This window comes from Spermophilus citellus (genome assembly GCF_964194105.1).
Source record: "Spermophilus citellus genome assembly, chromosome: 3".
Lineage (NCBI taxonomy): Eukaryota > Metazoa > Chordata > Mammalia > Rodentia > Sciuridae > Spermophilus > Spermophilus citellus.
This window is the reverse complement of record NC_138184.1, coordinates 50213698-50228785: the sequence shown is the minus strand read 5'-3', so window position 1 is coordinate 50228785 and position 15088 is coordinate 50213698. Positions and strand designations below refer to the sequence as shown.

Here is a 15088-nt window from a genome sequence, read left to right as displayed (position 1 = left end):
AAAAGCACACACTACAGCATTTCTCCTACTAAAACTTTCCATTTGGCAGCTGTGTTTTCAACACTATGGAAATGAACCTCCCTACTTTTTCTAGTGATCTAATTTTAATTAAAAATGCTCTCCATCAAGAGACTGATGCCCGATATAAAGGAAAAGTTATAAGTGAAGCGGAAACAAAGGGGTACTTCTCCCAGGATTTTTCAGGTAAGTTTTAAAAATACTAAACAGTAATAGTATTTTATTTTCTATTTTGTTAGGTAAAGCAGACTAAAAAGTAACACACTAGACTAGTAGCTATGTATCAATGCTTTCTTCAAGAAATTTCAGATTCAGTTTTATCTATAAATGATTATTTTCAAAGTGTTTTATAGAAACTAAAGAGTGTTCAGTTTATAAGTGTCAAGGTAAAATAAAATTCAGGATATATTTGGGTTCTTTTGAAAAACCAAAAAAGGACTTTGTTCGTTAAATTTTCCCAAAGTACTTTGGGATTATAGAAAACATTTTAAGGGCTGGGTTATGGCTCAGTGGTAGAGAGCTTGCTTCGAATGTGTGAGGCACTGGGTTCAATTCTCAGTACACATATAAATAAATAAATAAAATAAAGGTCCATCAACAACTAAAAAAAATATTAAAAAATTGTTTTAAATGAGAAAAGAGGCCTTTGGTGAGAGATAACCTGTCTTAAAGTGTTAGATAGAGGAAACCTAAAAAGTTGTCTTTGTTAAAATAATTACCTTCTGGTAAAAAGAGATGAAGTCTAACATGTACATAAAATAAAATAATTGCTTCTCTTTTGACTAAAATTACCATCACACGCTTTCCTTAAGATAGAATAAAGCTAGGACTGAAAAGAGAAAAATCTAGACTTTATTTTTTTTAAATTTATGAATAAGTTTTGCTGCTAAAAATAACAAAAGAAAAAACCACATCAATATCTTTACATCTCTTTGGCAGATCTGATTTTCACGATTATTAGGATAATTGTTCAAATGAACAACTGATAACCCTCAAAATACAGACCTTATATACTAAATTTCATAGTCAATCCATGGTGATTAAGAATAAACATGAATAGCTCTGGGCTTAATGTAGTAGCATATTTCACTAAAGAGTTTTGAACCTTACTAGGAAGGCAGAGTTCTAACACTAAGAGCTCCAATACACTTTTAATGACTTCTGCTTATAGTTTTCTAAGAAAATTCAATAGAACTATTATTACAGAGCTTGATGGTATCACAAACCTGTATCTTAATATTTTCAATTAACCAGGTTACATTGTAGATTATCTAACTGAGAAAGAAAACTAAAAAAAAAAAACAAAACAAAAACCCAGTTGTGTTTGCTTTTATTCTTAGCTTCACACGCCAAGTTTTAGATTAAAAAAAAACTGTTCTAAACTTACCTTACAGAATATTCTTGGGGGCATTTCATAATTAAGTGAGAAGAAAGCCTATATACCAAAAATGAATTCCAGGTTACCACTTTCACTTTGAGAGGCGTCCAAAGAAGTAGCAAAAAAGGACACCTGACTCTGGTCTTGGGGAAAAGCACCTTCTAGGAGAAACATAGTGAGGCATGTTGCTTGAAACAGGTGCTCACCACCTTGCTGAAGAAATAGTAAATACAAACATAATACTTTCACTACAGAACGCCCAGAGACTAGTTTCCTGTGAAGATAGGACAAGAAATGTATAGATGCTATATCTGACTTTTAGAGGCCATTCTCTATATAAAGAACTATCCTAGTACCACTTATTGAGTAGAACATTTCTCTCAGCATTTTCTTTAGATGTGATAGGAGAGATTTTTAAACTATCATAGACCAATTATTTTATTGTTTATGAGCCCATCCAGATATATTTATGCCTGCGGATGTTTTTGTTAAATTGTGCTTTTCTACCAAACTTCTTATCATCCGAGTTTTAAATGTATGGACAAAAAGTGTTTCCTATTGGTTTCTTGTTTTTTTAAAAAATGCACATATATTTTTTAATTGCAATAGAAATATATTTTTATTCCCAAATATTGCCTATTGTGACTCTTCTCACCTTTTTTGGGTTTTGTTTTGTTACAGTATTAGGGATCTAACTCATGAGTGCATGCTACCATTGAGCTACATTCCCAGTCCTTGTTATTTTTTTATTTTGGGACAGTGTCTCATTAAGTTGCTGAGGTTGACCTCAAATTTCTGATTCTCCTGTCTCCTAAATATCTGAAATTACAGGCAGCACCTGGCTCCTCTTCTTGTTTTATATTGTTGATGTGTCAATCTGACCTACTGTTCTTCTGTCATCTCTACTTTCTGCAATTAATTTCTACCCTCATCTTTATTTTCCCTAATCTTTACTCAGATTTTTTTTTTTTTACTTCCTAAATTCTTGGGTTGGATAGCATAAACACACTCCTCCATAACATTAAATTCTCTGCTTTATCTGTCAATTATTAAAGTAGTCTGTTATAGTTTCCCATTTTGATTAGGGATTTTCAACATTCAATTTATAATTGTGATATATATTAGGTATGTATTAACTCAAATCTTCTAGATTATTTATTCCTTTCATCTTCATGTATTTAACATTTATCCCTACTGATGCTTTTTGTCAGTAATGATTAACATAGTTACATCAGCCTTTTTTGGTTAACATATGCCTGATATGTCTCATTCTACCCCTACTTTTAACAAACTGCATATAGGCAAATTCTATGTTTATCCAATCTCATTTAGCTGGCAAATTTAGTTCAATTTGCATTTATTCTAATTACTGATTTTCTTATTTCTGCCATTTTATTTTTGGGCTTCACTATGTTTCTCCTAGAAAGTACTTTTCCCCAAGACCAATACCAGGTGTCCTTTGATTGCTACTTCTGTGGACACCTCTCAAGAGTGAAAATGGTAACCTGGAATTCATTTTTTTTTTTTTTGGTATACAGGGTGAAAGTTAAAGTATCCTACTTTTGTTCTATAGTAGATAACTGCAATATTTTAATTTTATTATTTTTGTGGGTACTGGGGATCAAACCCAGGTCCTAGCAGATGCTAAGCAAGTATATCATCACTGGGATATACCACCAATCCAGTTTCACTTGTTTCTTTCTTTCTTTCTTTTTTTTATTAGTTGTTCAAAACATTACAAAGCTCTTGACATATCATATTTCATACATTTGATTCAAGTGGGTTATGAACTCCCATTTTTACCCCATATACAGACTGCAGAATCACATCGGTTACACATTCACCTTTTTTCATACTGCCATACTAGTGTCTGTTGTATTCTGCTGCCTTTCCTATCCTCTACTATCCCCCTCACCTTGTTTCTTAATACCAAAACTATAATTTTTTTGTTTTATAGTCAATGTTTACCTTTATTTGTGCCCCTGGGCTTATTATTGTTTCTTATATCTCATTCCTTCCATGTTCCATTTTCTTTTTGGAATATATCCATTGGAATTACACTATTTTTTTTTTTAAATTTTTTTTTAATATTTATTTTTTAGTTCTCGGCGGACACAACATCTTTGTTGGTATGTGGTGCTGAGGATCAAACCCGGGCCGCACGCACGCCAGGCGAGCGCGCTACCGCTTGAGCCACATCCCCAGCCCTGGAATTACACTATTAAGCTTAAATTAACTGATGTCAAACAGATGCATAAAAGGAAATGAGATTTAAAACTGAGCTACTGCTGCACTAGCACTATTCCAAGAGCTCAACAGCCACACATGGCTAGTGCTCACTCCTGCAGAAAGCTGCTTTAGAAGATCTTATAGCCAGATCTGCTGGAGACAAATGTTCTGCTCTTGTTGAAAATATCTGTATTGTCTTGAATTTCTGATTTGTTGGTTGTTTTCTCCTCAGTCCTCTGTGGAGTATGTGTTAGCCTGACTGGTGTTCCTTTATAAATAAATATGCTATCTCAAGTAGCCTTTAGTTTCTGTCTCTTTGCCTTTAATATTTTTTAAGGCGTGTATTTCTATTTTTCATGCTTTGGGCCCATTTTATTGTTATTAAGGTTTATTCCTTTTAGGAATTCTGAAAACTTAAATCATAATCTCTTCAAATATTGCCTCTCTCAAATCTACTTTTATTACTTTAAAATCTGTATCCATTATATATTAGACTTTAATTCTATCCTCTTTGTCTTACTTCCATTCTCTCCCTTGCCATCTGCCCCTGCTTTTGGGAATACATTGTGTATTTCTAGATTTTTCTTCTAGTTCACTAGTTTTCTTTTTTTTTTTTAAACTTTTTTTTTTTTTTTTTTTTAAAGAGAGAGTGAGAGAGGGGGGAGAGAGAGAGAGAGAGAAAGAGACTTTTTAATATTTATTTTTTCGTTCTCGGCGGACACAACATCTTTGTTGGTATGTGGTACTGAGGATCGAACCCAGGCCGCACGCACGCCAGTCGAGTGCGCTACCGCTTGAGCCACATCCCCAGCCCACTAGTTTTCTTTACCTGTTACTAATTAACTGTTGAATCCATGTAGAGTTTATTTCCGTAATTAAAATTTCAATTTCTATAAGTTTTACTTAGTCTGTTATTTTAAAGTAGCATTTGATCTTATATTTTTTATTTCCTTTTGCTTCATTTTATAATCTATATTTGATAGTTGCATTCATTAAAGTGTGTACCTGATCATTCTGTTAACTAAATTTTTTGTAAAGTGTTGCCTAATCCTGCTGTTGCGTTATATATTTACTGCCTTTCATTCACTGGGAATTGTTTTCTTGCACATTTAGTAATTTTGAACTAAATGAAGCTTATCTGTGAAATTTCTGGGCAAACTAGGTTAAGAATTGTGTCTTGTAAGGGGCTGGGGTTGGAGCTCAGATGAAAAGCGCTCGCCTAGCATGCATGAGGCACTGAGTTTGATCCCCAGTACCACAAAAAAATTAAATGAAGGTATTGTGTCCACCTACAACTAAAGAATAAATGTTTTAAAAAAAATACCATAGGTTATTTAAAAAAAAAAAAGAATTATATCTTATAAAAAGGTTTTACTTTTGCTTCTGTAGGTATCCTAGAGTACTTACCAACTGAGGCAATTTTATGTTAATTTCTTTGCCTAAGTAAGAAATTATACCAAATGAACAGTTTAACTTGAATATCAAATCTGTATGAGAAAAAAATTCATGGTTACAATTTTCAAGGATGACATTTTCCTTCTTACCCATAATTCAGACTGAGATAAACGTGGTTGCCATCTCCCTAGATTGGGGGGCAGATACTTCCCAATTAATTGCTAAGAACTAATTAGGAGATTTAGTTATATGTGGTTTGTGGGTCTTAGTTCTCTACTTTGTTGCACAACGGCAGCCTAATATTATGGAGTGCGTGTATCTTCAAGAACCCCATAATAGCTGACAACTAATGTCAGCTTCTATGTCTCCGATTTTAGCTTTAAGTTTTCACTTTCATGCTGGCCCCTACTCTCTCTTCAACTATGCTATGCATTCTAGATTGTGTTTCTAAATGTCTGTATAAGATACTACTGGACAGGAACTGAATATTTTCTTTGATGTGCCTATCATAGAAATCATAGAAGTCTCTATGGAGTGGTTTTATAATCCAGTTAGTTAGTAAAATGGATTGAATTTACAAGTGAAAACAGATCACTAGATTGATGGTAGTACGCAGATTCATAAACCAAAAGATCTTTGTAACACCATAATCCATTGGGAAGAACTGTTTTTGTTCTGTTTTGATGTTGAGACCAGGTTTCATTATGTTGCCTAGGCTAGCTGCAAACTCCCAAATGACTGCAAATACAGATGTGTGCTCTTGTGATCAGTTTGCTTTTTTTTTTTTTTTTTTTAAATATTTTGGGGGATGTAACTCTGTGGTAGAGCGCTTGCCTAGCATGCAAAGAGGCCTATGTTGGATTTCCAGTAAACCCCAAGCTCCCAAAAAGTTTTCTGAAAAATTTTTCATGTTTTACAGACTTTTTCAACTTATCATGCATGCCTCAGGCTGCCTGGTAACGAACCCTACAACATTTGAAATATTTATAAAGAGAAAGTGGGCTAGGGATGTAGATCACTTGTAGAACACTTGCCTACCATGTATGAGGCCCTGAATTTGAGGAGCACTGCAGAGAGAGAGAGGAAGAGGTTGGGGGGAGATGTACAGAGGTAGATAGATATTGGAGTCCCTAGCTTGTCCATGGTACTAGTCAGAAGCACACTGGAGGCCTGGGTTATAAGACAACCTTGACCATACTAATAAGATCATCTGGCTTGAGTTTAGGATGGAGACAAAGTCTTTGATATTTTGCATTTAAAAGGTATTTGGCTGACAAAAATATCTTATATTCATGATGCCCTTTTAGGATAAACAGGTCAGATCAGTGGCTTAAGTGATTTATCTCAGGTTACAGCCAGCAAAATGGCAAAGCCTAGAATAGAATTCTTGTCTGCAAACTAAATTTCATCCCAAAGAAGTGTTACCATGGCAAAACCACCCTCAGGAATATATTCTACAGCTTTCTATTTAGAAATCATTTATAAAATTTCAAAAAGGAATGTTTTAAATGAGAGGCATAAGAACTAACCCTAATCTGGGCATGGCAGCACACGCCGACAATCCCAGCAACTTGGGAGGCTGAGGCAGGAGGATTGCAAGTTCAAAGCCAGCCTCAGCAATTTAGCGAGATCTTGTCTCAAAATAAAAAATAAAAAAGGGTTGGGATGTAGCTCAGTCGTAAAGAGCCCCTGGGTTCGAATCTTGGTACAAAAACCAACCAACCAACCAACCAACCAACCAAACAAACAAACAAAAAAAGAAAAAACAGCAACAACAAACCCCCCGAACCAGAACAACAACAAAAACTAACCCAAAGTGTCCCAAGTGGTTTGTGCAATTTAGGTATTATACAACAAAGGGTATGTTAGATAGAGTACAAATTCATGCTTTAGATTTCCACTGTCCAATGTGGTAACTACTAGAGCATGTAGCTGTATAAATTCAAAAGGATTAAATAAACTAAAAAAAGATTCTCTCTCATTTATACTAGCAGCCACATTTCAGGCACTTAGTGATCAGTCACTCTATTGGACAGTGCTGATACAGAAATTTTCTGTCTTTGCAGAGTTCTACAGGATAGTACTGCTATGGAAGGTGTACTGATGAATTATATAATTTCATTGCTGCAGTAGAGTAGAAAGGATTGACTTTGAAGACAAACAGCCCTAGTTTTGAGTACTGGGTCTTTCACTTATTACGTCTGCAAATCCTGAACAAGTTTCTAAATGTCTCTAAGTTCTCTGTTTCCTCAGTCTATAAGTTGGGAATCAGAAGTAAAGAGATCAGAACATTTCTCAATACTAGAGAATCTGCAACCTCCCCATTATTTACTGAAATCCCAATGAAGCCTTTTGTGGCTGTTAAAAGGCCCTTGTAAAGAATGAAAATATAGTGTTTCTGAAAGATTTGAGAGAATCTCCAAACCTAAGACCTTGGTTAATAAAAGCATTCTCTCTGTAAGATTTTACCTTTTTCTTGGGAGTGGAGTGGGTAGGTACTTTTTATAAATGCGGAAAAACTAAAATAAACAAAGAAGGACTAATAATTAGAACTAGAAACATTTATAGTTCATTATTCTATTACATTGACTCTAAAAGTTGAATGAAAAAAAGCTGGATATGAAGGTGTAATTTGAATTAAATGGGTCAGGTGTCTTGGTGGTATTTCCCATAGGAGAACGACAAAAGAATAGCTACAGAATCAGGTGTAATTACTCAAATGCACAATCAGATATTAACTTTTTATTTAAAGAACAAATCCCTAAACAACTCAATAGCTTGCTGACATGATAAGTCTATTTTCTACTTTAAAGATGAGGTAGACAAAACATACACTTAAGAAAGACTTCAACACTCTCCAATCACTGCTTGTTGTTTTGTCACTTCTCCTGAATACAGCTATTTCTTTAAATACTTTCCCCCAAAGAAGGACCTAGTTAAGTGAGTTTTCATTCAACTAAAAAAACCCCCTTCCCCTCCATTACTGGGAATAAACCCTGGAATGCACTACCACTGAGCTACATCCCCATCCGTTTTTATTTTTATTTCTATTTTTTGGTGCCAGGGATCGAACCCAGCCACTCAGTGACATCCCCAACCTATTTTTTTTTTTTAAATTTTGAGACAGGGTCTCACTAAGTTGTTCAGGTCCTCGCTAAGTTGCTGAGGCTGGCTTTGAACTTGTGATCCTCCTATCTCAGTCTCTAGAGCTGCAGGGATTACAGTCATGAGCTTACCATGCCTGGCCCTTTTTATTTTTGGACAAGGTCTTGCTAAATTGCTGAGGCTGGCCTCAAAGTTAAAATTCTCCTGCTTCAGGCTTCTGAGTTGCTGGGATTACAGGTGTGCATCATTATACTTGAGTCACTAAGAAAACCTTTGTTTCTATCTCTTGTTAAAAATCTCTCTAGGGCTGGGGTTGTGGCTCAGTGGTAGAGTGCTTGCCTAGCCATGTGTGAAGCCCTGGGTTCGATCCTCAGCAACCATATAAAAATAAATAAAATAAAGGTATTGTGTCCAACTACAACTAAAAAATAAATATATATATTTTTTAAATTTCTAAAATAAAATGCATCAGTTCATTTTTCTCCCCAAGAATATTCTAATTAACTCAATAATAAATACTTCCAATGATTTAGTCTTATTATAATAAATTAATCTCTGATAGGGTCAGAGTTATAGAATATTGACATTTTTGTCGGTCCTAGATTACTGTCTACATTTCTGTACTTTTCTTTCTTGAAAAGGAAAAGGTCACTCTAACTTTGCTGACTGCATTAATCATTATTAGAGCCTATAAAATGTCTGAAAAGACCCTGGGTTAGGAACCAGAAAAAGATGATAATCCTCATTCTCCAACTGAATGTCTCTCATGCATTTATGAGTCTCAGTTGACCTGCCTACCCCACATAGATTACATTAAAAAAAAAAAAAAATTTTTTTTTTAGTTGTAAATGGACACAATACCTTTATTTATTTACTTTTATGTGCTGCTGAGGATCAAACCCAGTGCCTTATATGTTCGAGGCAAGTGCACTACCACTAAGCCCCAGCCCCAGCCCAATACTTTTATTTTACTTATTTATTTTTTTCTTTAAAATTGCATCTATTTATTTATTTATGTATTTATATGTGGTGAGGATCGAACCCAGTACTTCACATGTGCTAGGCAAGTGCTCTACCATTGAGCTACAACCCCAGCCCCATAAAAGCCCATACTTTCTTTGTGGAAAGAAGTATGTATTTCCCATCTTGTGTTTCCTCAACTAAGTTCTGTTGCTCAGGGGCATGGGCAGCTAAGAGTCCAGTGCTATAACAAAAACAAAGGAGTAAAACTTATTTTCAAAAAACAAACAAAACAGAAGGCTAATAATAGTATAGCTAGCTAAAATAACATAAGTTATTATATACAAGAAAGTATTTCCAATTTTAGAGTCAAGGACAAAAGATCTGATCTTACCAAGAGACTCATTTATAATCATAAAACAGAGTGTAGTCCACATTTTGTATTTTAGTTTCAAACTCCAAAAATAATATACTGAGATTAAAGTCACTGACTTAAATATAAACATAAATACTCACAGCTTGCATTTCTATACAGAAGAAATGGCTCATGAAGCTGAAACTCCAAATCTTTATTCACTGGTTCAACTAGATTGTGCATATTCAGTCGATTTACAATGGTAAAACCATGGTAAGGTGAAGCTGACCTGAGATTTAATAGAAGAAAATCCATAGTTACATTTTAATTTGCAGAAATGTTATCTCCTCTTTATTTTCATTAAAAAAATGAATACATTAGGACATTATATAATATCACACTTAAAACCATTAACAAAAAATTTAAGTCACCTTGTATATCCCTGCTGAGAAGTTTTAGGATTTAGTTTCTTAGAACATAGGCCAAAGTCCTTACTAAGACCAACAAGACATACTCCCAATTCTCCACCCCCACTTCAATCTCTGATTCTCTTTTCTTGCTTCCCCTGCTCCAGCCACATTGGGCTCTCCTCTCTTTGCAGGAGTGCTTCTTCCTAAAGACCTCTGTCTGGACCAGTACCCCCAAATCACAGCTATCTTTTTTGAGCATTTGCTCAAATATTACCTACTCAATGAAGCCTATCTGAACTACCATTTTTAATACTACCCAACCTAAATATCCCTGACTTTTCCCTCTTCATCCATTCCACTTATTTTTTATTTTTATTGGCTTCCTCCTCCAACTAGAATGTAAGCTGTATGTAAATGGGGATTTCTGTCTTATTTTTTTTCACAGATGTTTCCCAAAGATAGACACATAGTAAGTATGATAAATATTTGCTGGAAAAAGTATCACTTATTTTAAATATGGTACAGAATTGGCTATAATGATGTCTACCACTACAATAATAGTTTTTCTTAACACCAAATATGTCTTTACATAGTTCTTCTGAATTAGATGGAAAAGACCTGACTCCTACAATAAGAAGTGTATTAGTTCCCATAATGGGAGAACACAATCCTTTGGATCTTCCTTACATGTATCTAATATTTTACTGTTTCTCAGTGACATACATGGGGAGGTAACAGAATTTTATTCTACAGATTAGGAAATAAGCTAATGATTAATGGCTACGCCCAGTTACCCAAATAATATAAATGGAATTTAATTTTAGGTTTTTTGATTTCAAATCCAGTTTCTTCTATATTAAGTGATTCTATACTAAGTGCTATCTGGTACACTTTTAACCAAAATTCACATAATGCGTTAAAGTGCCCCTGGATTCAATCCTTAGTTAAACAAACAAACAAACAAAACCCCCAAAACAAACTACAGAACACAGAGATCAACTCTGAACTACTTACTTTATAGAACTAATTTATATATAAACTCTTTCTCTCATATGTGTGTCTGTGTACTTGGATATATTATTTTATGTCCTTTTTAAATATAGGGAATGAGAGGCAGGCATCTGTTTCAGATTCATTCATCACTCAAAAATGCATTCTATTTTGTAATGATTTTGCTAGACTCCTAAATAAATTCTAGTTCTGTTTATTCTGAATCACAGGAAGGATAAGAGAAGGGAAATAGGTTAGAATCTCACAGCTAGGAGTGGATGAAAAACTGAAGGGAATAAGAAGGAAAATTCCAAAGATAAATAAACAGAAATGAACCACTTCACATGACATTGCTCCCCATTGTATTTCATTTACTTATCTGCAGTAATGAGGATTGGACCTAGGGCCTCATGCATGTTGGGTAAGCGCTCTAATACCGAGCTATATTCCTAGTCCCCCATCATTAATTTTTTTTTTTTAAAAAGCTTACCTTCGATATACAAATAAGGTCCCTTCTATATCAGTCTTCTCCTGTAACAGATAATGAATCAATTAGTTTGTTTCTTAAAATCCAACTCCAAAAGTCCCAATGGAGAAAAAAATGCTTCATGTTTAAAATCAACATGTTATGGGCTGGGGATGTGGCTCAAGCAGTAGCGCGCTCGCCTGGTATGCGCGCGGCCCCGGGTTCGATCCTTAGCACCACATACCAACAAAGATGTTGTGTCCGCCGAGAACTAAAAAAAAATAAATATTAAAAAATTCTCTCTCTCTCTCTCTCTCTCTCCTCTCTCACTCTATCTTAAAAAAAAAAAAAATCAACATGTTATATTTACCACACTTTTGAATAGGAAGTCTCCTTCTCACTCCACAAATTGCTATTACCAGTTTCTCATGTATCCATTCAGTGTTATTAGTGCATACGTATGCATACATATGCAATGTTTAAACCAGGAACATATTTATACCTGCAACATTTTTCCTATTTAACTAATAAAGGACAAAACTGTAGAATTAACTTTTAACTTTTATTTTAAAGTTTATAAAAATTAATAGAAAAGAAATGAAATTTTCTTACAGGATACTTTGTTTCATCACTGAGGGATTTTTGGTATTTTTTAAGAGTAACAAATTTTGTGGTTAGTTAAGAATAACTATCAAACAGTTTGTTATTTTTAGAACTGTTGAAGAGTTATGGATATTGAAACTGTAATCTGGGCTGGGGATGTGGCTCAAGCGGTAGCGCACTCGCCTGGCATGCGTGTGGCCCGGGTTCGATCCTCAGCACCATATACTAACAAAGATGTTGTGTCCGCCGAGAACTAAAAAATAAATATTAAAAATTCTCTCTCTCTCCTCTCTCTAAAAAAAAAAAAAAAAAGAAAAGAAACTATAATCTGCCTTCAGTAATCACTATAGGTCTCTAAGAAAAAAATTAAATTTAAGTGAAAATATGATTCAGAAAGCAACTCATTACCACTTTTTCTTTGCTACAAGAGCTTATTTAGATTTTTTAAACAGTTACACTGTTTCATTTTCAAAAGTAAATCATCCTACCGGTCTGCAATTCACAGTCTAGATTGGTTGTAAGAATTTTAATGTAACTAACAAACTTATTTATTTATTTATTTTTAGATGTGTGGACTTTTATTTTATTCATTTATTTATATGAGGTGCTGAGAAATGAATCCAGTGCTAGGCAAGCACTCTACCACTGAGCCACAACCCCAGTACTAGCAAACTTTTAAAACTTTAATGTTATTCATATCAAACTGAATTTGTTGGAATTTTTTTTTTTTTAGAGAGAGTGAGAGAGGAGAGAGAGAGAGAGAAAGAGAGAGAAATTTTTTTTTTAATATTTATTTTTTAGTTCTCGGCGGACACAACACCTTTGTTGGTATGTGGTGCTGAGGATCTAACCCGGGCCGCACGCATGCCAGGCGAGCGCGCTACCGCTTGAGCCACATCTCCAGCCCAAATTTGTTGGAATTAAAAATAAATTGTTGTCTTGACTTCTTCAAAGAATATTACCTTAGCTTAAATATCATGGTGACACTTTTCTTTCCTAAGGATTGAGGCCTTTTCTTGCCTTTAAAAATGTTACTAGTAGCTGGGTGTGCTTGTGGACACTGATAATCACAGTAAATTGGGATGCAGAGGCAGGAGGATTAGAAGTTCAAAGCCAGCCTCAGCAACTTAGTGAGACCCTGTCCTGAAATAAGAAATAAAAAAGGACTGGGGATGTGGCTCAGTGATTAAGCACCCCTGGGTTCAATCCCTAGTACCAAAAAAAAAAAAAAAAAAAAAAAAAAAAAAGTATAAGAAACTGATAATTGGGATTAGGGTGTGGCTCTGTGGTAGAGCACTCGCCTAGCATGTGTGAAGCATGGGATTTGATCCTCAGCACTACATAAAAAAAAAATAATATAATATAAATGTATCGTGTCCATTTACAAATAACAAAAAAAATTAAGAAAAACAGAAACTGATAATTGCCTCACAGTAAAAGAAAATTTGTCCCCAAAAAACATTGTGCAAAGTTATAACTCAGTATAAAATAACAGAGAAGATTTTGATTATCCCCTATGTGTCATGATGCAAATAAGCAAATAGCAGCTTATTTTTCAATTGAGGTCTTTGTAGCTTGTATTTCTTACTTAAAACAAACTCCACAGTTTAAAAATTCTAATGCATTTGTATGTTGTAAAAAACATATTACGATATTCTTTTCAGTTTTGTTTAAGGATTTCTCATTGAAATGTGAATGCCATTGATGAATTTAATCTAACCAACATTTATGAATTATTTTACCGGTGTAAAGCCTATAGCTGAAAGAGTTAATTAGAAAGGGTCAATCACAAAAAACGGGGAACTTATGTAAACAACTAATGAAGCTTCAAGGAAGAGTTAACAAAAGTCAGTGAACAGACTTAATACAACTTTTTGGATCTTCTCTGGTGCACAAAAAGCCAGTAAGTACTTAGTTTGAAGGCAGCATTCAGAGGTGACATCATCGGTCTCCTTTCCCTGTAAAAGGTCTCCAGGGAATCCAATTAACATAGAAGCCCCTTCCTTAATTGTTTGAAATCTTTTCCAAAATTCTGGAAATACAGTGTAGTTCAATTAAAGCCAAACTCACTCAAACTAATTGGATTTCAAATTTCAAATCCTAATGACCTCTGGGAAGAGGGCTCACGTGTATGTCTGTTGGGGGAGAGAAGGGGTGTTCATTTTTAGATTATGTATATATAATTTATCTAATAATCCTCGAAGCTTCAAACATAAGCTTTCAGGCATCTTTTCGTCCTACCGGTCTCATATTCCCTAATGCATATGTAAAGAAGGCAAGTCGCCCACGTCCTCAGACCTGACCCCAAGGGACTGATCTTGCTCCAATCCCCCCCGCCTCCAGCGGCTTTTCCCTGAGATGTCTCGGGCCTACTTTTTCACTCCTTCCGCCTAACTCCACGCGCTGCCGACACCCCTGAGGCCCTGGTCCGGCTCTTGGACAGTTCCTGGCCTCGCCTCCACCGCCCTGGCCTCTAGCTTTGCCCCCCACCCCAGGCAGCTTGCGCTGTCCCTTTAAGAGGCGGCAGCAACCGGACTGGCGTCTTCTAGGGATAAACCTCACTCACCCACTGGTTGGCTTTAGGGCAGAAGGTGTACAGAGCGACCTGGCCCGTGAGGTCTGCTATGCTGGTGATGTAGGGGTCGTGTTGCTTCAGGGCCGCCAGGCTCATCTCCTGCCCAGCTCGACTCAGCGACTCCATCTTGAATCCCAGAGCTCAGCCCCTCCAGCGGGGGCGGAGTAGCGAACAGGAAAGTGCGATCCAGGCAAAGTTCCCCCAGCTGCATCAGTACCCTTAACTTCCGCCTCTCAGCTGTGCCTCACGGCGGGGCGGTACGTGAACCATTCTGTTCCGCCGCTTGCACACCGCCAGTTACGAGTTCCGGTGACGTTAGGTCCCAGGGGCCCAACGGTCTGAAGCAGCCAGCACGCCTGCGCGGCAGAGTCGGCTGGCGGGAGTCCTAGGCGCTTCATCTTCTCGCGCTAAAACGTCCGGGTGCCCGGGGCTATACGCGTGTGTTCCAGGCTCCTGCTAGGAGATGCTGGGCACCGTCGGGTGTCTGCTTCGGCCTCTCGCGGCAAGGAAGGGAGCCACAGAATCAAAGCACCGCCGTGGAAATGCTGAGCTCCACGGGCCATTGAGAAATAAAGAAAAACGTGGAAAGGGGGCAGCTCCGAAA

At 36.1% G+C, this 15088-nt stretch overlaps 1 protein-coding gene across 4 annotated transcripts in view; it reads right to left on the bottom strand.

The window, feature by feature from the left end:
- The window catches only part of DCP1A (decapping mRNA 1A), a 56057-nt gene extending 41327 nt beyond the window's left edge, over positions 1 to 14730 (bottom strand). Inside the window, exons 1-3 of one of the 4 annotated variants that reach the window (XM_081284251.1) lie at positions 14476 to 14730; positions 11331 to 11371; positions 9602 to 9729 (exon numbers count right to left, since the gene is read on the bottom strand). In XM_081284251.1, the coding sequence (XP_081140377.1) occupies positions 9602 to 9729; positions 11331 to 11371; positions 14476 to 14610 (304 nt within the window). In that variant the 5' untranslated portion in view covers positions 14611 to 14730. The remainder of the gene's footprint in view (positions 1 to 9601; positions 9730 to 11330; positions 11372 to 14475) is intronic. The other 3 variants (XM_081284249.1, XM_081284252.1, XM_081284250.1) reach the window with 3 other exon arrangements.
- Positions 14731 to 15088: the final 358 nt, after the last annotated feature.